The 26,995-nt window shown below is 42.5% G+C and overlaps 2 protein-coding genes across 4 annotated transcripts; both read left to right on the top strand.

The window, feature by feature from the left end:
- The first annotated feature begins 12,016 nt into the window (after positions 1-12,016).
- LOC144710281 (cell division cycle protein 48 homolog) lies at positions 12,017-16,338 on the top strand. Its single transcript, XM_078584006.1, has 9 exons — positions 12,017-12,206; positions 12,281-12,446; positions 12,767-12,995; positions 13,138-13,904; positions 14,039-14,260; positions 14,339-14,410; positions 14,488-14,769; positions 14,926-15,285; positions 15,927-16,338. Exons 1-9 carry the CDS (start codon positions 12,166-12,168, stop codon positions 16,206-16,208), a joined length of 2,421 nt encoding a protein of 806 aa, XP_078440132.1. The 5' UTR covers positions 12,017-12,165; the 3' UTR covers positions 16,209-16,338.
- Positions 16,339-17,025: 687 nt separating this feature from the next.
- LOC144710282 (amino acid transporter AVT1C-like) lies at positions 17,026-25,193 on the top strand. 3 transcript variants are annotated; one of them, XM_078584007.1, is made up of 13 exons: positions 17,026-17,182; positions 17,299-17,512; positions 17,843-18,135; positions 18,774-18,988; positions 21,455-21,478; positions 21,560-21,740; positions 22,479-22,698; positions 22,791-22,926; positions 23,016-23,035; positions 23,130-23,275; positions 23,363-23,406; positions 23,503-23,565; positions 24,959-25,193. In XM_078584007.1, exons 2-13 carry the CDS (start codon positions 17,319-17,321, stop codon positions 25,055-25,057), a joined length of 1,635 nt encoding a protein of 544 aa, XP_078440133.1. In that variant the 5' UTR covers positions 17,026-17,182; positions 17,299-17,318; the 3' UTR covers positions 25,058-25,193. The 3 variants fall into 3 exon arrangements, with proteins under 3 accessions (XP_078440133.1, XP_078440134.1, XP_078440135.1); XM_078584008.1 differs by having other exon boundaries at positions 23,148-23,275; XM_078584009.1 differs by having other exon boundaries at positions 17,037-17,182; positions 17,286-17,512.
- The last annotated feature ends 1,802 nt before the right edge of the window (positions 25,194-26,995 follow it).

Raw genomic sequence — 26,995 nt, forward strand, 5'->3', positions numbered from 1 at the left:
GAGAGAGAGACACACACACAGAGAGCAATACAGAGAGAAAGAAAGAGAGAGAGACACACACACACACACAGAGATAGAGAGAGAAAGAGAAAGAGAGAGAAAAAGAGAGAGAGAGACACACACACACAAATAGAGTGATAGAGAGAGAAAGAGAAAGAGAGAGAAAGAGAGAGAGACACACACAGAGAGTGATAGAGAGAGAAAGAGAGAGAGAGACACACAGAGAGCGATAGAGAGAGAAAGAGAGAGAGACACACACAGAGAGCAATAGAGAGAGAAAGAGAAAGAGAGAGAGAGATAGAGACATATACATAGGCAGAGATAGAGAGAGAGAAATCAATAGAGATAGAGGGAGAGAGAGAGAGAAAGAGAAACAGACAGATAGAGAGAGATAGACATACAAAGAGGAAGAAGTAGATCTAGTGACAAAGATAGAGATAAAGAAATACAGAGACCGAGACACAGCCAAAGAGAGAGATATAGAGACAGTTAGAGACAGAGGCACAACGAGACAGAGACATAGAGAGATAGTGAGAGAGATAGAGACAGAAAGACATAGAGAGAGATAACGATAGAGATAGAGATAGAGATAGAGAGAGAAATAATCCTAAAATAGGACTTACGGCTAGTCTAACATAAATCATTCTTATTGACTTCTTAATGGCTTAGATTAAAGTCAGAAAATTTACGCCATGGAACGATCAAGTTTTCAGGAACTTTCTTTTCTACTGCCCAAACAAATATATACTGGTGCACGGGTATGTATCAGGCAAGGGCAAGGGCAAGATGATAAAATAACTATGTACATGGGGGGTTATGACTGAAAATGAAGGGACAACATTGCCTCAACGTAAAATGGGTGCTATGGAGATGGATGGGACTACAAATCAAATGTGGGCGAAGTGAGGTTTGGCCCAATGACCTGTCAATGTATTGGTGATGGTAACATGCATGTGGGAGTATCAGTATCATCTAAAATCTATTAAATCCTGTATATTATTTTTTTTTATATTCATGATAACGTATATTTTATTGGTTAAGGCTTGTCACATGAATAGCACAACTTTATGTTAATTTAATATTTTCACTCAATCTCTTGTAGCGAATTCATGCCAACATGAAACTCTTTACAAAAACACATCTGGTACGTGTGCCGATCATTACCTTCCAGTCCCGTGATTGGTGCCTTGTGGATTTCATGCATTCATGATTGTACAATGGCAAATGAAACAGAAACACAACTGGAGCATGTTTCATTAATCCATTGTAAATAATGGAGAAGCCAAAAAATTTAATACCAAAGGAGATATCAATCTTAACTGCTTGAGATGCAGAGCAAGAGACAGATACGGTGGTGTCACGGAGGAGAAGATATAGTTTGTTGGATCATATCATATCAAAGAGGCAAGATGTTTCCATAGTTCTCCTCCCTCTCATATCTCAGTCCCAATTTAAAGAGTGACAACTGATAACATGAGATTCAACCTAATCATACAATGAATTATTCATAAGTATCTACATCAGAATAGTTAAAATTGTCTCTTGTCATATTTTAAATTGAGTAAAATAGATTTGGTGTAATTTTATGATTTTTATAGATTTTATGGAGTTTATAATATTTTTGTGACTTCAGAAATTAATTTCACAATTTAGTGACTAATTATATTAAATTACTAAAGCCACTAATGAAAAAAATACATTCAGTTAAATGAAAAGAATCATACCTTTTTTCGCTGTAAAAGCATACGAGCCAGTGCCCATGAAAAAATCCAGCATTTTTAGCAGTAAATATCTAATAACTTGCATATACAAAAGTGGACACATTATACGATCTAGTTGACTGAATGCATCGCCTTTTCATGACTGGAATCAATGTTATAAAGGAGCCAAAATATTCATATATTTATTGGATATATGGAATAATATTTATATATTGGACATATATTTTTATATATTTATTGGGTATATATTTATATATTTATTGGATCTGGTTGACTGAATGCAGCGCCTTTTCATCACTGGAATCAGTGCCTTTTATAGAGGCAGAATACAATGGATGCAGAGACTTGAAGAAAAAGGAATTTTCTCCCAAGTGGTCATCTAACAATCCTTGCATGTCTAATTGTGCAAGAACACATGTAAGTATGCGTCTGCACTAACAGGACAAGGGAATATGCATATAGGTGCAAAAATTATGAAAGGTCTCTACAGCAGATTGCTGACGCAAAAACACTTGCAAGGGAGAGAGAAAATATACTTCAAGTTTCAATGTCTCAAGATTTGATTTTTAAATCAACCTTCAACATTCAGGGTAGCCTTTTATTTCCATTTTATTTCCATCCATATGAATATTTTATTAGGCCATGTTGGTATAAGGCAAATAATCACTTCAGAATTGCCCTAAATATAGTTACCAGGAAGGATGCAACAGCCTCTAGAAATGTGATTTTGCTGCAGTCCATGGCTTCATTTGGTAAGCTTCTTCTTACAGCCTTGATTACCTTTTTGTCTGTTTCAAAAATAAAGAGCATGTTAGCTAGTTGTCCCTCATTGGTGGTATCACTGTTAAAAAGTTGAATTCATGATAATGAGTTATTTTTTGTCATTTATCTGATCTTTAGGATATTTCCCTCCAGTTGTGAGGCAAGACCAGTAATATCTAACTATATGATCCATTCTCTACCCCGCTTCGGCTTTTATCTTTTAAGGAAGATAAAATCCTAGGTTATAACCACCATTCTCATTCTTCCCTCAAGAGACCTCAATCTTCAAGGTAAGGTACAGGTAATCTGTCCTAAAAGTATATCTATTTAATAAAAAATAAACTTCCTATTTTATGTTCTCTACGCCCCGTGGATTGGCTGCTTTCATGCCATAAAAGGCTATATTTGAAACAGTAAAAAATACTGATATTATTGCATAATCATAAAATCCTATCATACGATCAATTCATATTAATAACACACTCAATATTAAGCTTACCAACACTCAAAATTAAAATTCATATTTGAGCTTTGCCTTTAATGGTGGATGGCCGTCAAGACAGAAGACAAATGGAAATCATCAATATGTTTGTGCTCTAAATCTAGTGACATTCTTCCTTTTTTGTTTTATTCTCACTTGATAGTCGTAAAATTTATAGGCCTTATTGGGAGTACATAAATTTAATCAAAAAGACAAATAGGTTGAAAAAATCATGATCAAACCATTTAAATTTAGTTAATATATTTTGACAAGGTAACTAGTGTGAAATTGGTCAGCATCATTACTCACATACAATATGCTAATGTTGATGATGGGTGTAGGGACTTCGGGTTTTGGGTTTAGAGATTTAGGGTTCAGGGTTCAGGGTTCAGGGTTCAGGGTTTAAGGTTTAGGTTTTAGGGTTTAGGGAAAATTCCAAAAAGTCCCTAAAATCTGTTGCATTTCAAATAAATTATTTTCATACATATACATATACATATACATATACATATACATATACATATACATATACATATACATATACATATACATATACATATACATATACATATACATATACATATACATATACATATACATATACATATACATATACATATACATATACATATACATATACATATACATATATACATATACATATACATATACATATACATATACATATACATATACATATACATATACATATACATATACATATACATATACATATACATATACATATACATATACATATACATATACATATACATATACATATACATATACATATACATATACATATACATATACATATACATATACATATACATATACATATACATATACATATACATATACATATACATATACATATACATATACATATACATATATATTTATTTTAAATTATTTTTAATTAAAATAACTAAAAAATAAAAATGATTTAATTAAAATTCATCGAGCACTTTGGCAGTGCCAGATGGTGGTCGGTGGCGAGCAACAAGTACATGTGCATGAGTAGATTGGTCATTGGATGTGCATTGTTTGTTCTAAGACCAGGTGATCTGGTCAGCTAGTTAGAGCGGCTACCTGTATTCTTTGGATTCATGATTGGCTCACTTAATCCCTTGAAACTGATTCTCCATAAAGCAGGAGATAGTTTCACATGGGGGCTTGTTTTTGTAGATATAGTGGTTGGTGGCATGCGTCTGATGGCGATGAATAGTAGCTAGATGAGATGGAGTGGTTTGGATGCAAATTTTGCTACAAGTGGAATCTTTGGACTCAATTGGTGGCATTAGGAAGCTTAGGTCCAGGCTATTGACTGGAATTATACTCGATGAAAATATTTGAGAGGATAAGGGTGAATATGATGGAAGATAAAATAATCTCTTTGTGAAATTCACAATGGGTGCTCATTGCTTTCCTCCTCAATTCTTCTTCTAACTCTCTGAAAGCATGTGTCCCTCATTCTTGGCCCTAAATAATCGATGGAGGAGTCTTGAAAAGTCAGACACTCTTCACTAAAAGGACTTGGGAGAAAATTCAAGGATAAACATTCCAACTAATATTGGAGTTCCAATGCTCCTAGACTTCCAATGTGAACCCTAGATATTGAAGAGCCATGATGACTTTATTTTTAGCCATTGATCCACATCTGTGATGATCTAGATCTAGAAAGTAACTTGCCTCCATTTGACCAGTTACTGAATATGCTTGATTTAGTTCTGGAATTCTTTCTTTAATGATATGGGTATCCTTAGTTATTCCACGTCATGATCTATGCCTATTCCTTCGGTCCACATCATGGATTGGCTTCTCCTCTTCTCTCAATTGAATATAATAAATTCATATGAAATTCCAGAACTAAATCAAAAGAATAGGAATAAACTCAAAAGAATAGGAAATATGTAAACACTTGACTCAAAGGCGTGACATGGGGTTAGATTTATAAATGAATACATTTAGAAAATTAGGACTAAGTAAAAAATTCATTTTTTAAAATTTAAACATAAGTCATTACTAATATGTGTGCATGACCAAATATTAATGATGAAATCAAGCATAATATCACACTATTAATAATTCCAGTTTGATGTAATCTGTCGGGTTATTGACAATATGCCAAATATACCAAATGATAGATAGTGGTTAAATATGCCGGGAATATTTTTTACTTAGGCTATTGAATATGTTAGAATGTGGTGCTGCTTGACCTGGCGATTCAACATGAAAGAGTTTTTGGTTGGAAGCATATAAACTTGCCACAACATCCCATTTGCCTTTTAAGGTAAAGAGGAAATATATGTAGTATTAGACAAAGTGGGATTAAAATTTGGAGACACATTTTGTTGTGAATATTAGAGAGAAAGTGTCAGATTGACTTATGCATGCATATTTGAACTTGGGATCATAACTAAAATGAATACTAATGTTAGATGATAAACAGTTGAATAAATTTGAAGTTTAAATTTGATGATCAGGCCTATGGTGGTAGTTGATTACTAGTATCTTAACATAGTGAAGGGAATTAACCTTAAGGAAGATGAGGCAGAAGAGAATGCATCAGCTTCCCTGCCTTTTTCTGACTTTTGAACTTTTCTTTGTCGTATTTTTTGGGTTTTCTATAAGTAAAATACATAACATTACATATCTGGTTGTGATCTTCTTTTAGGCAGGTAGTTACAAGTTTTCCATTTCCCATGAATCCCCTAAAAATACGTATGTTCCCCATGAATGAATATGAACAAGCAAACCTACTTCTGTTTCTCACTCTCCCTCATTGTCTCTTCCTTAAGATGATTGAAATCCTTCGTGTAATGGGGTTGAATAACTGCTCATTATGTGACAGAGTGGGAGTGATTCCTAATACATCACATTATGGTCTTTCCATAGTCTTCTTGCTATCATTTGGGTAAGAGAATAGTATAATTTTCTGCCTATATATTCATTTATGCTGTTAAAATATCTAACATGAGAGAGAGGGTAGATGGACAGTTAAGAGAGAAATATGGATTTGAATTATTCGAGAAACATAAACAATAGATAAATGATTGGAAGATAGAGACGGAGAGTAGATGAACAGTTGGGAAGGTGATGGAGGACCATCCAGCTGATCGCGACCAGACTCGTTGCCAGCCCTTACGCGGAGCCAGAGCCGATGTGAAGAATCTACAGTTCCGCTTCCAAGCTTGAGAAGCGACATTGTCTTATCGCTTCGCATCGTGTATCTTTACGTTCTTTCTTTCTTTCGTCGTCTTTGGATTATCGGGAGGTCCCTCCTGCGTGAGTACCGACCTCCCCTCGTACGTGTTTTATTTTAATTATGTTTAAGTGTCATCTTTAGGGGGAGGAAATCCATGTTGGGCTTCTTCTCCCCCTACAGATCCCTTTTAAGGGGAAAGCCCAATAGGCCTTCTCCTTAAAAGGGGCCCAATTGAGCCTCCATAACAGCCACTTCCCCTCTATAAAGAAGAGGGAGGAGTGGACGTGGAGGCCAAGGCTTGTCCTATTTTGAAAATTGCAGATCTCGTTGTTCATGTTGGCGGTTATTCTTTATTCATCGTGTTTGGTTTCCTTCTCTGAAAGAAGAAGAAGAAGAAGAAGAAGAAGAAGAAGATACATCGAAGAGGAAGAAGAAGATACGTCGTAGAAGATGAGTCAAGTCCGACGGCGCGAACAGTGTTTTGCGACGGGGAAGAAACTGAGTTCGACCAGGAGTTCGATCTCCACGTGAACGCGTTCTGGATGTCTTGAAGCTGATTAGAGACGAGGCGTCCCCTCGTTCCCGACCTACGACCCTGTCGTGTATGGCTGGGAACCCTCTGCTTCATGACATTCTCCTGATTCTGGATCCTCATGGCTGGTTGGAATCCCCGGAGTCTCACCAAGAGTCCTTCCCGCAACAACGTTCGCGTTGGTCGTGACCGCTGGTGACAATTTCACGATCCTCCGATCTTCTTCTGCCCATTTCCTGCTTCGAAACTCGACTCGACCTCCAACCCACCGTGAACGATCGGCCGATCACCGTGACCCTGTGGAGTATTCGGCGATCGATTGAATCATTTTGACCTCTTTTCACCAGACAAGGCGTGGTCAAAGATTTTTTTCATTCCAATCGAGAACTCCTGTTACCGGTCGTGGGAATCTCGCTTCCGATCAGTATGACGCGTCTTCTATCACGAACGGGAGTACAATAAAATTGCTACATCGCTCCTGGAACTCAGTCAAAATTCCAATGGTCCTCCACGGGTGAATGATGGCGCCATAGTTTGGTAATTCACCATCGAATCGTATTGCTCCTGACGGCCTCTATCGGATCAGTCTACGCAATTGGAGCTTATTGAGCTGTGGCATACACTATCGCTTGTGAATTCCGTGGTTGACTGATTTTCTGGTCAAGATCATCAGGTACATCTCTCCTCTCCCTTATCTACAGTTTAATTATCTTCTTCAGTGCTGATTTCGACTGCTCCTCTGTTCGAGTGAAATTATATGTGTTTAGGATTAGCCAGTATTTTTGTGTTAGAGTTCTTATTGATGGTGTCGAATTGGTGTTGTTCGTGGTGACGGTGTGGACGCTCTTGGACGAAGCTCGTCCCCCAGTACGTCGTCTCTTCGATTGTTCACATCGATCATTGGGAGATTGATTGTGATAAAACCCGTCAAGTGTCATCTGCTGATTTATGTCTTATTTCATTCGTGTCGACTGACGTACTCTCGTTATTATTTTCTCAAATCAAATACATTAATTCACGCCATTTCATTGCATTTAGAGTCTACCTTTAGGACGTAACACGGGGTGTCAATTCCGACCGTCTGTGTTACATCAGTAGGTACAGAGAGAGACAGGGGGTTCTAGGGGAGAGTAAAGGGTAAGGGGACACTCAAGAGAAAGAGAGAGAGAGATGGAGGTCAAATAGACAGTTTGGGGATAGAGAGATAGACAGAGAGTTGGAGAGAGATGGAGAAGAGAGAGAGAGAGAGACAGAGAGTTGGAGAGAGATGGAGGTCAAAAGACAGTTTGGGGAGAGAGAGAGAGACAGATTGTTGGAGAGAGATGGCGAAGAGAGAGAGAGACAGAGAATTGGAGAGAGATGGAGAAGAGAGAGAGAGAGACAGAGAGAGTTGGAGAGAGATGGAGAAGAGAGAGAGAGAGACAAAGAGTTGGAGTGAGATAGAGAAGAGAGAGAAGAGACAAAGAGTTGGAGAGAGATGGAGAAGAGAGAGAGTGTGTGTGTGTGTGTTGGACAGAGATGGAGGTCTAATAGACAGTTTACAGAGAGAGTGAGTTGGAGGGAGATGGAGAAGAGAGAGAGAGTGTGTGTGTGGGTTAGACAGTTTACAGAGAGAGTGAGTTGGAGAGAGAGAGGGAGCGAGTCGGAGAGGGAGAGTGAGGTGGAGAGAGAGAGAGTGAGTTTGAGAGAGAGAGTTGGATAGAGAATGAAGTGGAGAGAGAGAATGAGTTGGAAGAAGAGAGGAGAGAGTGAAAGTGAGTTGAAGGGAGTGTGTGAGAGAGAACGAGATGGAGAGAGATGGAAGTCAGATTGACAGTTTGGAGAAAGAGAAGGATGGGAGAGGGATTGTTTTGGTAGATAGAGGGTAAAGAGAGAGAGGACAGATGAACAGTTTTTGGGCACATATATAGAGTAGACTGATAGAGGGGTTCAGATATAGAAAGACTGTTTCTGACTTCTGAGAGAGACAGATATTAGAGATGGAGAGAGAGATAGATAGAGAGAGATGGAGTGAGAGATATATAGAGAGATATATAGAGAGATATATAGACAGATAGAGAGATGGAGAGAGATATATAGAGAGATAGAGAGATGGTGGTGGCGACGACGTCAATACAGCGACACCGGATGCGTCACCACCGCCATCTGAAGTAAACACGACCACTAAAGACATGCCGCCATCGTCACCAGATCAAATCAACGAGCCAACGTCAGGCACGTCTCCACCCATGTACACCCCTTCGCGCGTCCTGACACGTCGCCAAAGGCAGATCCAGAACTGCCCCTTGACGTGACACGAAACCATGCCGCTCGTCACGTCGCTCGTCTTTATTTTTATTTCTTTTAACAGTATTTTCTCTTTCCTCCAAGGCCTATATGTATAGGCCATTGTTTCAAGAAACAGTTAGGGCAGTCATTATTCAAGAATTGAGTTTGTTTTAACTCTTCTTGGAGGATTGCCCAGCCTCCCCTATCCCGTCTCCTCCCAATTGCCGCTGCCACCATCGTCGTTGTCGCCTGCCTCCCTCCTGCTCTTCCCTCTCTTCTTCCTTCGTCACCTCTCTCTCTCTCGCTCTCTCTCTCTCTCTCTCTCTCGCCATCCCTTTCTTCTTCTTGGTCCGTCTGCCCTAGGGTTCAGCCACGTGGCTCCAGTCGCCCGCCCAAGGACGTCTAGTAGCAGCCGGCCACCCACAACCGCCAGCGCTAGCGCCAGCGTAGGCAACCCTCTCAAGGCCGCCCACACCCGCGCCCTAGCGCCGGCAGCCCCCACAGAGTCACCAGCGCCAGCGCCAGCGCAGGCCGCCCGCTCAAGGTCGCCCGCACCCGCGCCCTAGAGCCGCCCACCCGCACAGGGTCACCAGCGCCAGCCCCCAGCAGGCCGCCCACTCTAGGCCGCCAGCGCCTGTGCCCTAGCGCCAACCACCCGCAACCGCCAGCGCCAGCGCAGGCCAGCACTCACCGGCGCCAACGCATGCCAGCGCCTTTCGGCGCCCGCGCGCAAGCGCCCCGTAACGCGCGCCCGGCGCTCGCGCCGCCGCGCGCCGGCCACCGCAAGACGCCGCGACGCACGCGCACGCCGCGCGCTCGCCGCTGCCGCGCGCCTCGGGCGCCCTCGAAGCAACTTGCTGCGCTTCCGGACGCCCTCGAAGCTTCTTATCGCGGCGCATACCGTTTAGGTTTCGGGGCGCTGCCCCGAACCCCGCAAGGGGGCGACTCCCCCCTTAACCGCGCAATTGGATTCGAGACACCCTGTCGAAGCGCACATCAATCGTCCCGCCAATGATGCCCCAAGCCCAAGCACTCCGGCCACTGAGCAACCAGGCTTAATCCGACCGTCTCATTGCCAAGGTTGCTCAACGCCCGGAACGTCCAGATATTTTGTCCAGTGGGCCTTACAACGCCCCGATCGCCCAGTCACGTCACGACGAGGGACGAGGCTGCACCACCAGTATTTCATCGGTTTTAAGTTTCGAATTCGATCGTGTGGATTCTGTGGTCTATTTTATACAATCCATCCAAACCTGTCCTGTATCCTCCCCCGTCGATATCCAAGCTATCTGCACAGTCGTCTTTCCCCTAGTTGTCGTGCATCAGATGGAGAGAGATATATATAGAGAGATAGAGAGATGGAGATAGGGAGAGAGATAGAAAGATAGAGAGAGAGATAGAGAGATGGAGATAGAGAGAGATAGAGAGATGGAGATAGAGAGAGATATAGAGATAGAGAGAGAGATAGAAAGATACAGAAAGTGATAGAGAGAGATAGAGAGAGGGAGATAGAGAGAGAGATACAGAGATGGAGATAGAAAGAGATAGAAAGATGGAGAGAGAGAGAGAGAGAGAGATAGAGAGAGGGAGATAGAGAGAGGGAGATAGAGAGATAGAGAGAGAGAGATTGGGAGGGAGAGGGAGAGAGAGAGATAGAGAGAGGGAGATAGAGAGGGAGGGAGATAGAGAGATAGAGATAGAGAGATTGGGAGGGAGATAGAGAGATAGAGAGATAGAGAGGGAGATAGAGAGATAGAAAGATAGAGAGGGAGGGAGATAGAGAGATAGAGATAGAGAGATTGGGAGGGAGATAGAGAGATAGAGAGATAGAGAGGGAGATAGAGAGATAGAAAGATAGAGAGGGAGGGAGATAGAGAGATAGAGAGATAGAGAGGGAGGGAGATAGAGAGATAGAGAGATAGAGAGATAGAGAGATTGGTAGGGAGATAGAGAGATAGAGAGAGATATAGAGAGATTGGGAGGGAGATAGAGAGATAGAGAGATAGAGAGAGATATAGAGAGATCAATAGAGAGATAGATAGATGGAGATAGAGAGAGATAGAGAGAGATAGAGAGAGATATAGAGAGATTGGGAGGGAGAGAGAGAGATAGAGAGATAGAGAGATAGAGAGAGATATAGAGAGATCAATAGAGAGATAGATAGATGGAGATAGAGAGAGATAGAGAGAGATATAGAGAGATAGATAGAGAGATAGATAGATGGAGATAGAGAGAGGGATATCTAGAGATAGAGAGATGGAGATAGAGAGATAGAAATATAGAAAGAGATAGAGAGATGGAGATAGAGAGAGATAGAAAGATAGAGAGATGGAGATAGAGAGAGATAGAAAGATAGAGAGATTGAGAGCGATAGAGAGAAGGAGATAGAGAGATAGAGAGAGATAGGAAGAGAGATGGAGAGACAGGGAGAGAGATAGAGATAGAGAAATAGAGAGAGATAGATAGAGAGAGATACATAGATAGATACAGAGAGAGAGATAGATAGATACAGAGAGAGAGAGAGAGAGAGAGAGAGAGAGAGAGAGAGAGAGAGAGAGAGAGAGAGAGAGAGAGAGAGAGAGAGAGAGAGAGAGAGAGAGAGAGAGAGAGAGGGAGAGGGGGGGGGAGGGAGAGGGGGGGGGGGGGGGGGGGGGGGGGGGGGGGAGAGGGGGGGGGGGGGGGGGAGGGGGGGGGGGAGAGGGGGAGGGAGGGAGAGAGGGAGAGAGGGAGAGAGAGAGAGAGAGAGAGAGAGAGAGAGAGAGAGAGAGAGAGAGAGAGAGAGAGAGAGAGAGAGAGAGAGAGAGAGAGAGAGAGAGAGAGAGAGAGAGAGAGAGAGAGAGAGAGAGAGAGAGAGAGAGAGAGAGAGAGGGAGAGAGAGAGAGAGGGAGAGGGAGAGGGAGAGAGAGAGAGAGAGAGAGAGAGAGAGAGGGGGAGAGAGGGAGAGAGAGAGAGAGAGAGAGATGTAGGTAGGAAATTTTTAGAGAGGGAGAAATTTTCGGATAGTTAAGAGATGGGTGGATTTAATGGAAGACGCTAACTCTTGTCGGTTCATCAAGGGACATTTGGACTCGTTTCCAAGTTCTTCCACTTCTGATATATAAGCTCGGATATTTAAACTCCATACTTCCAAATCTCAACTTCAATCTCTAATCCATTCACTTTCTCTTGCTTCGATCTACTTCGGCTCAAGATGACAAACCCGGGAGAGTCGTCCGCCGGTGCCTCCGACCAGTGCGATTCTCGCTCTTGTCTGATCTCTGTTTGCAAATTTTCTTCTTTTGGAGCTTATAGATGCTTTGATCCAGGAAAGGAGCGAAGAAAGACTATTCCACAGCCATTTTGGAGCGGAAGAAGGCAGCGAACAGATTGATAGTCGATGAAGCGCTCAATGATGACAACTCCGTTGTTTCCTTGCACCCGGAAACGATGGAGAAGCTGCAGCTGTTTCGGGGTGATACAATCCTCGTCAAGGTTTTGGTCTTTCTTTTCCGTGGGTCTTATATAATCTATTAGCCCGTAATTCATATGTTGGCGTTTAGTATCTTTGATTTGCATGCAAGGAGAAAATCTAGGGTTTTTAGGATCTGGGTTATAGATTATGTAATCTCGCTGCATCTTGTTTGTCCAAATTCGTGAGCGGATTTCTTGCCCACTAGACATTCAATGCTTTTATGTTCTTTATTTCTTGGTTCTTGCGAATGAAATGCGTGAAACTGAATATCCTCCCTTTAATTGGCGTTATGTTAAATTTATCTCTTTAATATTCGGCTTAGAATCGCGGTTTATAACAGGGAAAGAAGAGAAAGGACACAATTTGCATCGCTCTTGCTGATGACACCAGCGAGGAACCAAAAATCAGAATGAACAAAGTTGTCCGATCCAATTTGCGGGTTCGGCTGGGTGATGTTGTTTCTGTCCACCAATGCCAAGATGTTAAGTATGGTAAAAGAGTGCATATATTGCCGCTTGATGATACAATTGAGGGAATAACTGGGAATCTTTTTGATGCGTACCTAAAACGTGAGTTTATTCTTCTCAAGCTTTCGCTCTGTGTTTTCCTGTTTAGTGTTTAATATATTACAGGAATTTAAGAAGTCCCATTCTCTAATTAATATTAAGGAAGAGGAGTTATTTCTTATTTTCATTCCTATTTTGCTCACAGCTTATTTCTTGGAAGCTTATCGTCCTGTTAGAAAGGGTGATCTCTTCCTTGTAAGAGGAGGGATGAGGAGTGTTGAGTTCAAGGTGATTGAAACCGAGCCGTCGGAGTACTGTGTGGTGGCCCCCGACACGGAGATCTTCTGCGAGGGGGAGCCGGTGAAGAGAGAAGACGAAGAACGACTCGACGACGTCGGCTACGACGATGTTGGAGGAGTGAGAAAGCAGATGGCTCAGATCAGAGAGCTTGTAGAGCTCCCTCTACGTCACCCGCAGCTCTTCAAGTCAATTGGGGTCAAACCCCCAAAGGGTATTCTCCTGTATGGCCCTCCGGGCTCTGGAAAGACTCTGATTGCCCGGGCCGTGGCCAACGAGACTGGGGCTTTCTTCTTCTGCATCAATGGCCCTGAGATCATGTCGAAGCTGGCCGGAGAGAGCGAGAGCAATCTCAGGAAGGCTTTCGAAGAAGCCGAGAAGAATGCTCCTTCCATCATCTTCATTGACGAGATCGACTCCATCGCACCGAAGAGGGAGAAAACCCATGGCGAGGTCGAGCGGAGGATTGTGTCTCAGCTGTTGACCCTGATGGATGGGCTCAAGTCCAGGGCCCATGTCATTGTGATGGGAGCCACTAACCGGCCCAATAGCGTTGACCCAGCTCTGAGACGCTTTGGTAGGTTTGACCGGGAGATTGACATCGGAGTCCCGGACGAGATTGGTAGGCTGGAGGTCCTTCGCATCCACACCAAGAACATGAAGCTCTCTGATGATGTGAGTTCTCCCTCTATATCTCTCTATATCTCTCTATATCTATCTATCTATCTATCTATCTATCTATCTATCTCTTCCTGCCTTGATCTGATCATTTTGACTTTCTCTTTCTCTCTGCTTCTTGTTCTTTGCAGGTTGATTTGGAAAGGATCGCCAAGGATACACATGGGTATGTGGGTGCAGACCTGGCGGCACTTTGCACTGAGTCAGCCCTTCAGTGCATCAGGGAGAAGATGGATATTATTGACCTGGAGGACGAAACAATCGATGCCGAGATTCTCAACTCCATGTCAGTATCCAACGACCACTTCAAGACAGCGCTGGGCACTAGCAATCCCTCTGCCCTTCGCGAAACGGTGACCATACCTATCTGCATTCTTAAATCTCTTATCCCAGAACCCTGAACTCTGAACCCTAAACCTGTTTGGGTGTAGGTCGTGGAGGTGCCCAATGTTAGCTGGGAGGACATTGGGGGACTTGATAATGTCAAGAGGGAGCTCCAAGAGGTATGTAAAGGGCTCGCTTCTATAGACTTGTATTAAAGAATTGTGCCCTCACGGCTGTTTTCTTTTGAATGTGGCAGACTGTGCAGTACCCAGTGGAGCACCCCGAGAAGTTTGAGAAGTTTGGCATGTCCCCCTCGAGAGGGGTCCTGTTCTACGGGCCTCCAGGCTGTGGGAAGACGCTGCTTGCCAAGGCCATTGCAAACGAGTGCCAGGCCAACTTCATCAGTGTCAAGGGCCCTGAGCTCTTGACAATGTGGTTCGGGGAGAGCGAGGCCAATGTCCGTGAAATCTTCGACAAGGCCCGCCAGTCCGCCCCTTGCGTCCTCTTCTTTGATGAGCTTGACTCCATTGCCACCCAGGTCGGTCCCTTATCCATTCTTCTATGCAAAGATGGTTTTTAGCTGATTTTGCTAGAGATTGATCTACAAAAAGATTATTTAGTCAATCTAGTTCTTGGCCTATACTTACACTCAACAACAACATATTTACAAAGGATAAGTATTGGTTCTGCGCAGCGGGGGAGCAGCGTGGGGGATGCTGGGGGCGCCGCCGACCGGGTGCTGAACCAGCTATTGACAGAGATGGATGGGATGACGGCGAAGAAGACGGTCTTCATAATTGGTGCCACGAACCGTCCTGACATCATTGACCCTGCTCTGCTTCGCCCAGGTCGCCTCGACCAGCTCATCTATATTCCTCTCCCGGACGAGGCATCCCGGCTGCAGATCTTCAGAGCATGCCTCAGAAGGTCCCCTATCGCCAAAAATGTTGACCTCACTGCCCTTGCCAAGCACACCCTCGGCTTCAGCGGTGCCGACATCACGGAGATCTGCCAGCGAGCCTGCAAATATGCCATCAGAGAGAACATTGAGAAGGTCAATCCGAAACCCTGAACTCTAAACCCTGAACCCGTTGCTGTGACTATAGTTCCAGATCGTCCCGGACGTGGACGAAGGATGGGACGGGACGAATTTCGTCCCGTCCTATGTCCGATGTTAGCTCAGGGACGAAGGATGGGACGGTTTTTCGTCCACCGACAAAAAAACCGTCCCGTCCAATAATCTCGGGATGGTTTTTTGTCCCGTCCAGTCCTCCTGGGACGAATTTTCGTCCCGAAATTCGTCCCGGACGAAAAAAATACATTTTATATTTTTAATATATTAATATAGCTTAGAATACAGGGACTTTGATGCAAATTGTCATAGCAAGGCCACTTGGCAACATCTCAACCGTCGGATGTGAATCCGGCGGTTTTCCGTCCAGATTCGTCCATCCATCGTCCGGAGACCTCCGGACTGACGATTTTTTCGTCCCACGGGACAAAAACCGTCCCGTCCGGTGGTTCCCGAGACGAATTTTCGTTCCGAAATTCGTCCGGTATCCTCGGACGGCACGATTTGTTCGTCCTCGGATGAAAAAATCGTCTCGTCCGTGTCCCTGCACCATAGCTGTGACCACGCCACCTCAGATTTTCTCTTTTGATCTTAATCTTGGTTTTAAATCGTGTAATGTTTAGGACATCGAGAGGGAGAGAAAGAGGAGCGAGGACCCGGAGGCCATGGAGGAGGACGTGGGCGACGAGGTGGCGGAGATTAAGGCGGTGCACTTTGAAGAGTCAATGAAGTATGCTCGACGAAGCGTCAGCGACGCGGATATCCGCAAGTACCAGGCCTTTGCCCAGACTCTTCAGCAGTCGAGGGGGTTCGGCACTGAATTCCGGTTCCCAGACCCCTCCAGTGTACCGACGGTTGCCGCCGCGGCCCCCGCCGATGACGAGGACGATGATCTCTATGGTTGAAGCTAGTTTGGAGGACCCCACTTGATCTTCCTCCCCCTTTTAATGTAATAACACTCCTCTCTCTAGTGGACACTTGTAAAAATCTACTGCATATGTTCTGGGGAATAATGTATAATATTTTCATCGACAATATATTAAAAAAAATGGGGGCCTGGGCCTGATCTGGCGTGGGCCGAGGATGTGGGCCATATCTCAATATATTAAAATTTGTCCTCATTATGGGGATGACGATAACGAATAAGCGGACGGATCTACTTGCGACACGTCACTAGGTAGACCCCACTTTGTCCAGGTCAGCACACGTGGCACTTAGTGGTTCTGATTCCATAGAAATAAATAATTATTTTTAGAGAGAGATAGTGAGAAAGTTGGGTGTGATGTGAGAGATCATTTGCCTGGGACCCACATACGGCCGACATGACAGAGAACCATGGGCGAGATTCCATGGACTCAGCTTAACTATTTTTTAATTTATCCTTATTTATTTAATGCCCAGAATTGACCGTCTTAACCTCGTCCAGAAATATCCCCGACCATATTAAAAATCTCTTAGAATTCGCGTTAACAACGTGCTCAACAACAATTTTAGAAACCAGAGGGTCCTCGGACGTGAAAACCCAACTTTTAATTCATGGGTTTTTGGATGAAACAGTGGGTTACTATTCTAGAGAGAGAATTGAGAAGTTATTGCCCATGTTGGGTTTATTTACAAAATTGTCATCGTCTCTATCGTCTTACATCGCAGAGCTCCTTTACCGGAAATGACGAGTAGTTTGGTATACTAGAGAGAGAATTGAGAAGTTATTGCCCATGTTGGGTTTATTTACAAAAGCGTCATCGTCTCTATCTTCTTAGATCGCAGAGCTCCCTTTCAGAAAGCGACGAGGCCGTCCCTCATCAGCCTTCTATTTCTACACCTCATTCGATCCCGTCACTCTGCAGCTGTGCAAGACAGAAACTGCAGAAAACTCTCGGTAAGCATCTCTACTTTGGAAATCATCTCTCATAATCGGCATTCTTGCAACGTAATAGAAGGCCAATTCTTCGATAATTCAATTCTTTACATTGTAAACGAAGAACTTTGGCGCAGGGCTAGAAACTGGTAGAAAAATGAAGAACTCGGTGTCGGACAGGCATCTCTACGTGAACGATACAGACGGGGACGATGATGTCGTCAACGAGGAAGGCGCGTTGGAAGAAGGCCACAAAGAGGATGACGACTCGGACGAATCGGAATCGTCCTGCGGAAGCCCTCGCCGTAGCATCCCCAACTCGTACACCACCTCCTGGCCTCAGAGTTACAGGTAAATCGAATTCCCTGCCCCTAATTCTTTATCTTCGCCATGAAAAAAAAATCTAGACGAAGGTAAAATTCGATGATTTTTTGAGAGATTTCTCTGAAAAGAGTAGCTGCCCGGGACCAGTTCAGAAGGGCAGATCCAGGTTCGATAATCGTGGTACAAAGGCAATAATGGGGGCGCTGCCGGAATCTTTATTCAGTCCTCCTTCACAGCGCAGTGAAAAAAAAAACCCAGATTTATCGTTTATCGTTCGAGGATAAACTCGCGATAATTCTTTCAAGAACAGTGTTCTTGGTATGAATGAACTGATGGGTATCGTCGTGTTCTTCGCAGGCAATCGATCGATATCTACACAAGCGTAACGCCGCCGACGATCGGGTTTTTGGGAACGCCGACGTTGAGCAGGCTGAGCGGCTCCTTCCTAACAACGTCGTTCAGGGGAAGACAACCGCCGGAGGTTTTATCCTCTTTAGTCAAGCCTTTGATACCTTCTCCGCTCGCTCCGGAACGAAGAAGCTCGCAGGCTTTGCTTCCTCGTATCCCTTCCAAGCATAAGGTGATCAAATCGTATCAGGAGTTGCCACCGCCTTCCAGCAACTGTTCTTACGGCCAAGCAGTTCTAAATGGTACTACCTCTTCTTCACCTTTGAACCTTCTCTAGAACATTACCAAGTTAAAGAGAGGAAGAGATGGGTGCAACTGGGTGCTGAATAAACTTAGCCTTTGTACCGGTTCAATACACTTAAACTTAGTCTTTAGAATAGATGGTTTTTTTTTATTATCTCTATCCTGCGTTTTAAGGGTACCAAGCAAACGAGAGGAAGAGACAATAATCTTTGAATGGGTACAACTTGATGCTGATTCAACTTGAGATTCAGTTGGGTATTCTTTTAATTTCTTCTAGCTCTGGTGTCAAGTTTAACTGTTTGGTGTAGCAAAGATCCACCGTTATAACAGTAGCAAGAAAACGAGAGGAGACAAAAATCTTTGGAGGATTGTAACTGGATGCTGATTCAACTCTAGATCCAGTTGTTCTGACGCCCTTTTATCTGGGTGTGTCCAGGAATGAACGTCCTCTTTATCTTTTTACAAGATCTGGTTTCTAACTTGGAATCTTTTGGAAATTGGCTTTTCTCTCTCGACCGTTAAAATAGTAGCAAGAAAAGGAGAGGAAGAGAACAAAAACTTTGGAGGGTTGCGAGGAAGCGTTGAATAAAACTGGGGGGCAATTGTTCTGACGGAAGTTTATCTGGGTTTTTTGTAGGAGTGAACGTGCTCTGCGGTGTAGGCATTCTATCAACACCGTATGCCGTTAAGGAAGGTGGCTGGATCGGGCTCGTTGTCCTGTTCGTCTTCGCTGTGCTGGCCGCGTACACCGGCCTCCTCCTTCGGAGATGCCTGGACAGCGAACCGGGCCTCGAGACTTACCCTGACATCGGCCAGGCTGCCTTCGGCACCTTTGGCCGCGTCTTCATATCGGTACTCCCTTTTCCTCTCTTATTATTCTCTGTCTCTCATTGATCTCTCCTTTCCTCTCTCACTGCTCGCTCTCTCACTGCTTTCTCTCTCTCTCTTCCTCTCTCTCGTCCTTTCTCGCTCCTCTCTCTCTCTTCCTCTCTCACAGCTATCTCTCTCTTCCTCTCTCACTGCTCTCTCTCTCTTCCTCTCTCACTGCTCTCTCTCTCTTCCTCTCTCACTGCTCTCTCTCTCTTCCTCTCTCACTGCTCTCTCTCTCTTCATCTCTCTCTGCTCTCTCTCTCTTCCTCTCTCACTGCTATCTCTCTCTTCCTCTCTCACTGCTCTCTCTCTCTTCATCTCTCACTGCTCTCTCTCTCTTCCTCTCTCACTGCTATCTCTCTCTTCCTCTCTCACTGCTCTCTCTCTCTTCCTCTCTCACTGCTCTCTCTCTCTTCCTCTCTCACTGCTATCTCTCTCTTCCTCTCTCACTGCTCTCTCTCTTCCTCTCTCACTGCCCTCTCTCTCTTGCTCTCTCACTGCCCTCTCTCTCTTTCTTTCCCACTGCTTTCTCTCTCTCTTCCTCTCTCACAGCTTTCTCTCTCCCTTGCTCTCTCTCACTTTACCTCTGTCACTTTCTCTCTTTCTCTTCCTCTCGTTTCTCTTTCTCTCTTTAGCTATATCTCTGTCACTTTCTCTCTTTCTCTTCCTTTCTCATTGCTCTTTCTCTCTATACCTCTATCTCTGTCTGTCTCCTTTTCTCTCTCTCTCTTCGTCCCTCATTGGACCTGCTCTCTTTACCTCTATTTCTCTCTCTCAGTCGCTCTCATTATCTCTTCCTGTTTGATTTCTCTATCTCTATATGTAGACATATAAATCTCTCTCCGTCCATCATTGGACTTTCTCTCTTTACCTCTATTTCTCTCTCTCCGTCGCTCTCACTATCTCTTCCTGTTCGATTGTTCTATCTCTTAGACATATAAATCACACAATCTCTCTCTGTCTACATTTATCTATATCCTCCACCAGCTCTCTCCCTATATCTCTCTTTTCCCCAACTCATCGATCATTTCTCTCTCTCTCTCTCCATCTCAATGATGTCACTCACTCCACCTCTCTATCCTACACAATTTTTTTTATTTTGAGTCTTATTTTTGCATTTTAAGTTTTCTTTTGTATTTCTATGATTTTTCAAAATATTTCCCTACTAATTTACCATACTTATTGTATTTCAGTTTAAAAATTTCTTTTTAAAACTTCAAAATTATTACTCCTATTTTAAGTTTTACTTTTCTTAAGTGTGAGGTATACTTTTTGTTTTTTATTTTTACATTTTTTATTTTTTATTCTCATTTCGTTATTTTTACCTTTTGTTCTGCTCATTCTTATTTTATTTTTATTTTAATATTCAATTTTACAGAAAACAATTTTGTATTTGTTAAGTTTTCCCTTTTATTCATTTCATTTTTAGTTTTATTTAATACTTTATTATTTTTATTCAATAAATTATCAATATTGATTTACACCTTTGAATTTAAAAAATTTAAATCTGATTTTAGCAATTTTGAATGTAAAATTTTATTTATAATTTTTTTGTCTCTAATTTTCAGTTGTTAAGATAAAAAAATAGTTTATAAGTTTATTTTTAAATGTAAATTCCAATTTTAATTTTGAAATTTCCACATTTCAATTTAATTGTAATTTTAATTTTTTTTCTTTTCCTATTTTATTTTTGATTTAAAATTTTATTTTCAACTTTATTTTAAGTTTCAATTTTAACGTTTTAAATATTTTTTTATTTTACGAAAAACATTACTTAAAGTTAATTATTTTATTTTGCTAGATTATATTCATTTATCTATGGGTTTAAAAAAATTTTACTTCTATTTTTAATTTGAATTATGTATTTATATTTCGATTTTTTCTTTTTCTTTTGAATTTTTTATTTAATATTTTTTGTATAATCTATTTTATTTTTCATATTTATAAATTGTTTATATTTATATTTTCATTTATTGTTTATCATGATATCATTTTGTTTCTTTTCCTCAATATCTTTCTTTAAATTTGGACGCTGATAAATTTATATTAATTTACTTATTTTATTTATTTTGGCACTTTAATACTAATTTTTTATCTGGGTTATTGTTTATCTTTTTTGGGATAGTTTTTCTAATTTTAGTTCTTGATTTTGATAATTTACGCCTGATGAATACTGAATTTTCTATCCACATGTTTATCATGTGTGGCCCATCGTTCATCATCGATTTTTAGTATGTATTATTAATTTTTTATTGTTTATTGTTAATTATTCATTGTTTACTGTTCAATTATTGTTCATAATTTATATTAATATTCTTTTATTCTTTTGTTTTTGGTTTCGAATGTTTTATTTTTTGATTTTGATTTACTGTGTTTTGTTTTTCATTTGTATATATTTTTTGGGTTATTTCCTTATTTCCTCCAAACTCATCGCCTTGCCCATGACAGGTGGTTCTCTACGTCGAGCTCTTCGTAAGTGTCTTTCCTTATAAATTTCAACTGGTTTGATAGCCATTGGAGGTCTGAGTGAGTGATCTGAGCTTGATCTTTCAGGGCTGCTGCGTGGAATACATAATTCTAGAGGGCGACAATCTCTCCTCTCTCTTCCCCCATGTCCATCTCGACGTCGCCGGTTTCCGCCTAAGTCCCCAGCTGGTTTTCGCTGCCCTCACCACCCTCATCGTCCTCCCCACTACATGGCTCCGCGACCTCAGCGTTCTCAGCTACATCTCAGGTCAATAACACTCTTCAACTTTATAAAACTGCAAAATACTTCTGGGATGTCTTCACCATGAATCAACTTAGGAAAAAATCATATAGACGATAACCTGGAATCAAGATATAGAATTGAAAAAGTCCTTCCTGAATCCGTTTTTTTCAATCTTGATCTTGAGTGCTATCTTAGTTTTGGGAGCAATGGGAACTCCAAAGACTGCCCTCTTTTGTCCGCAACAGGAGGAGATTAATGTTTCTTACTCTTCAATAATTATCCCATCATCTTACCTTAATCCCTTAATTTAGAGATTAAATGACAGCCTAAATGTGCGATAATAAACATAACTATCTAATTAAGAAACTATATAAAACTGCCGAATACTTCTGGGATCTTCTTGCACCGATCTCTTCACCATGAATCAACTTAGGATCACATTATCAGGGATTTTAATGTTTAATTAAAAGCTAGAATTGAGAATGTCCTTCCTGAATCCATTTTTGCAATCTTGATCCTAGTGCTACCGTAGTTTTGGGAGCAATGGGAACTTCAAAGACTACCCTATCTTAGTTCTGTGAGGAGATTAGTGTTTCTTACTCTTTCCTAATTATACCATCATCTTACCTTAATCCCTTAAGGTAGGGATTAAATGACGGCTTAAATTCAACAAAAAACATGATTGTCTAATTAAGAAACTTAAACTCAACAAAAAAACTCCTCACATCAGAGAAATGCTGACTTGTTTGTTTGTTTTATCAGCTGGGGGCGTTGTGGCCTCTATATTGGTGGTTTTGTGTTTGTTCTGGATTGGAGCAGTGGACAAGATAGGCCCGATAAGTGGAGGCACTCTGATTGATTTCAAGGGCTTCCCCATCGCTCTTGGCCTCTACGGGTACTGCTACTCTGGGCACGGTGTCTTCCCCAACATCTACTCCTCTCTCAAGAACCCCAACCAATATCCTGCCGTCGTCTTTACTGCGTAAATTATCAATCTCTCACTAGACCCTCCTTTAAGTTTCCTTTTTTTTTGTGCTTAAGAAGATCAACTCCTATTTCTTTGTTTTTTATAAGTTTTGGAGTCTGCTCTGTGATGTTTGCTGGCGTTGCTGTGGTGGGTTATCTCATGTTTGGAGAGTCGACGGAGTCTCAGTTCACTCTCAACCTGCCTCATGGACTGATGGCTTCCAACATCGCAGTCTGGACAACAGTAAGAGAGAAACCCACCTCTCATTTTCTGTGTTATTTTCTTGTAAAATAAAGAGCGCTACTTAATGTTTGTTCTTGTGTTTCTTCCAGGTGGTGAATCCCATCTCCAAATATCCTTTTTTTCAGACCTTGATCTCGGCCGCGAGTTAACATATGTTCATCAGAAGTGAACGAATTAAGATTTGTTTCCTTAATGAGGCTTACATATGCGTTAACTCTCACCCCTTTGGCGTTGAGTCTGGAGGAGCTGATCCCATCGAACAGGCTTAAGACCTTCGCTTACCCTATCATGATCCGAACTGCTCTTGTGATATCCACTCTTGTCGTCGGCTTGTCTGTGCCCTTCTTTGGTAATTATATTTTTTGAGTAATTGTTGCTTGAGATGATGATTTGTTCAGTATCGTGTAAAATAATGAGATTTTGTTTTTTTAATCAGGGCTCGTGATGTCGCTTATCGGATCTCTACTTACAATGCTTGTGGTAATGAGGCTTTACTCTTCCTTTAGTCGGATTCTTTATGGACAGTGGAACAAAATTCAACCACGTTATTGAAATTGATATTATTCTCTTTTGCAGACTTTGATTCTCCCCTGCGCTTGCTATCTAAGCATTCTGAAGGGCAGAGTATCCCCCATTGAGGCACTCTCTCTCTCTTTCTCTCTCTCTCTCTCGCTCGCTCTCACAGTCTGTCTGTATCTCTTTTTCTCTCTCTCTCGCGCTCTCACAGTCTGTCTGTGTCTCTTTTTCTCTCTCTCTCGCGCTCTCTCTCTCTATTTCCCTTTCTGTATCTTCTTTTTTCCTCTCTCTCTCGCGCTCTCTCTCTTTCCCTTTCTGTCTCTCTTTTTCTCTGTCTCTCTCTCTTTCGCTCTCACTTTCTGTCTCTCTCCCTTTCTCTCGTTTTTCCTGTCTCTCTCTCCGTTCCTCTCTCTTTTTTCTCTCTATCTCTCTCTCTCCCTTTTCTTTCTCTGTCTCCCTCTTCCTGTCTCTCTGTCTCTCTCTCTCCCTTTTTCTCTCTCTGGCTCTCTTCTCGCACTGTCTGTTTCTCTCTCTGTCTCTCGCTAGCTCTCAGTCTCTCTCTTTCTCTCTACTCTCGCTCGCTCTCACTGTCTGTGTATATCTCTCTCTCTCTCGCTCTCGCTCTCTCTCTCTGACTCTCTGCCTCTCTTCTCTCTGTCTCCCCGCCTCTCTCTCTCTCACTCCCTATCTCTCTCTCTCTCTTTATCTCTCTGCCTCGCTCTCTCTCTCTCTCTCTATCTCTTTGTCTCTCTCTCTCTCTCTGTCTCTATCTCTGTCTATTTGTCTCTCTCTCTCTCTTGCACTCTCTCTATCTCTTTGTCTCTCTCTCTCTGTCTCTATCTCTGTCTATTTGTCTCTCTCTCTCTCTTGCACTCTCTCTATCTCTTTGTCTCTCTCTCTCTCTGTCTCTCTCTCTCTCTTGCACTCTCTCTATCTCTTTGTCTCTCTCTCTCTCTGTCTCTATCTCTGTCTATTTGTCTCTCTCTCTCTCTCTGTATATCTCTCTATCTCTTTGTCTCTCTCTCTCTCTCTGCCTCTCTCTCTCGCTCTCCCTCTATCTTTCTGCCTCTCTCTCTCTCTCGCTCTCCCTCTATCTCTCTGCCTCTCTCTCTCTCTCCCTCTATATCTCTGCCCCTCTCTCTTTCTCTCGCTCTCCCTCTATCTATGTGCCTCTCTCTCTCTCTCTCGCCCTCCCTCTATCTCTCTACCCCTCTCTCTCTCTCTCCCTCTATCTCTCTGCCACTCTCTCTCTCTCTCTCTGCCTCTCTCTCTCTCGCTCTCCCTCTCTCTCTGCCTCTCTCTCTCTCTCGCTCTCCCTCTCTCTCTGCCTCTCTCTCTCTGTCTCGCTCTCCCTCTATCTCTCTGCCTATCTCTCTCTCTCTATCGAAATATGTTAACATGTTTATATATTTCTCCTTTCATGTCTCCTCTTTCTCCAAATTTCCCTTTGCTTCGGTTTTTCTGTTACTAAGGAAATAAGAATTCCGCCGAAATTGACAATGCTCTCTCATGTCAGGGAGCGTTCTGCGGGTTGGTTATACTTATTGGACTAGTGGCTTCCAGTTTCGGCACGTTCTCTGCGGTTTGCAGAATCATACAGCGTTTGGAGGGTTGATCCCAAATGTATAAATCTTCCTCTGCCTTATCTTGGCTTGGGTTGCCTATTCGGTTATTTTTTTCTTTGTTTTATATTAAATTCGTGAGTGCAGAACCAATTAAATAAATCATATTGATCTCTTCTCTTGTTTCCAGTCCCATGTATATTATAAACGTACTGGGATACACGATTCTTAATTTTTTCCTTTACTCAAATAGTGCTTGACTGACAATTGAATTTTTACGAATTTGTTTACTTGTATGATTACTTGTATTTTAACAAATATCTCAACTATATTCAAAAAAACAAATTCAATATGCTCTGGGAATTATTGGCAGTCACTTCAAGAGTGTAAAGAATGCAGGTATATATGTTAAGGTAACTTGATTAGGCCAGTGAAAAGGAGCAGTACGCAATGTAAGGGTGTCAACGTTTGGTTAGGCTATCGAGACATCTGGGCCCTTTGTTTATGATGTCAGTGAAAATTTTTTATGCTTAGTGAAGATTTAAGCTCTCCTCAAAGGATTCCATTTCACAGCTAATTTGGGGTTTCCTAAAAAAGAATTAGAAAAAAATGTACAATGAAACTCCATTTTTTAACCTAGAGGCCACAAATACTTTCTAAATGATGATTAAGAGGGATGAGAGGAGATACATATTGGTGTAAAACGACAACTGGCACAAAGCGGTTCGACTACCACTAAAGAAAGTCGAACAAGGGTACGATGAAATGCAATGTAACAACACAAATGTTTGGTATAGTCCAATGAGAAATATGATAGGAACCAGTTGATCTGAGACGCGATCTCAATTAGACAACAATGGACAGGTTATAACATGGTCAAGTCTCCCAATGATCTGCGTGTTCGGGGGACGTTCACAGTCCATGAGCGTCCTCACCGCCTCCGTGAACAAAATAATCCAATAGCGACAAGGAACTCTTAAATCGATTTAGATGGCTATCCTATATGTCGTATCAAGCTCTCTCCAGGCAGCAAAGCAGTCGTAAATCCATACTGAAAGATGCATTCGATGCCGTAAAATTAAAGGGGAAGGGAGCTATGACCTGATGATTTTGCTCCTGATAGGCGACCGTCACAACCGTTGAAGAAAGGTGTGAATACTGGCGACGTGTGCTTGAATCGGTCCAATCGAAAGGAGTGTGAGCAATCGCCCTGTGGCGCGGAAATCCGACTAATGCCCAGAACGAAAAGGTGGGGGAGCACTCCAGCATGGATTCTCCAAGATTGAACAATCGAGGATTGCGTTCATCGCCACCCGTTGGTAGGTTAGATTCAGGGCACGGGAACGTAGTCCTTTGGCTGTCAATAGAACTTTGGAGAAATCCTGTCCGGTAGTGAAGTCAGTCACGGTCAATTCGAAATCAACAACGATATAGTAAAATCCAGGAATCCTCTCTTCGAGGATGACTATCTGATGGCGCACACCATCAAAAGTCGTCATCGACGTCAACCGCACAACGCGCCCTCGATGTTGAAGACTGGGTGAAGCTGCTCAGTTTATCCTTTTCATTTTTCTCATATCTCTCTCTCTCTCGTGTTTTTTTCCTTTTCCGTTCTCTTCTGTCCTGTTTTCATCGTATTTTGTCGGGTTCGCGATGTCTTTTGTCCATCCGTCATTTGCTATTGAGGGGGATGGGCTTCTCTCTAACCCCTCCCCCCTTGCTTCTCCCCCTTTTGCTCTTCTTATTTCCATCTAATTTTCCCTTTATTCCCCTTTGCTTTCTTCTTTGTTTGTAAGGGGGAGCCCATTTATAAGGACTCCCCAAATGGACCATTCAAGGCCCACTTAGGGGCCCATTTTCCCCTCCCCTATATAAGGGAGGAGATGGGCGCCCTAAGGACTTAGACCAGTAATTTAATAGACGCATTTCATCGAACGAGTTGCTGGTCTCCCTTCCTCGTCAAGAGAAGAACACAAGGGAAGGAGAAGAGA

Source organism: Wolffia australiana, chromosome 12 (assembly GCF_029677425.1).
Source record: "Wolffia australiana isolate 7733 chromosome 12, ASM2967742v1".
NCBI lineage: Eukaryota > Viridiplantae > Streptophyta > Magnoliopsida > Alismatales > Araceae > Wolffia > Wolffia australiana.

What these genes read in the sequence shown, in the direction of transcription:
- LOC144710281 (XM_078584006.1), top strand. Translation starts at nt 12,166, where the DNA reads ATGACAAACCCGGGAGAGTCGTCCGCCGGTGCCTCCGACCA. An exon ending in GTGATACAATCCTCGTCAAG is followed by an intron (nt 12,447 to 12,766) that starts GTTTTGGTCTTT and finishes GGTTTATAACAG; the next exon opens with GGAAAGAAGAGAAAGGACAC. An exon ending in ACATGAAGCTCTCTGATGAT is followed by an intron (nt 13,905 to 14,038) that starts GTGAGTTCTCCC and finishes TGTTCTTTGCAG; the next exon opens with GTTGATTTGGAAAGGATCGC.
- LOC144710282 (XM_078584007.1), top strand. Translation starts at nt 17,319, where the DNA reads ATGAAGAACTCGGTGTCGGACAGGCATCTCTACGTGAACGATACAGAC. An exon ending in TCCTGGCCTCAGAGTTACAG is followed by an intron (nt 17,513 to 17,842) that starts GTAAATCGAATT and finishes TGTTCTTCGCAG; the next exon opens with GCAATCGATCGATATCTACA. An exon ending in CCTGCCGTCGTCTTTACTGC is followed by an intron (nt 22,699 to 22,790) that starts GTAAATTATCAA and finishes GTTTTTTATAAG; the next exon opens with TTTTGGAGTCTGCTCTGTGA.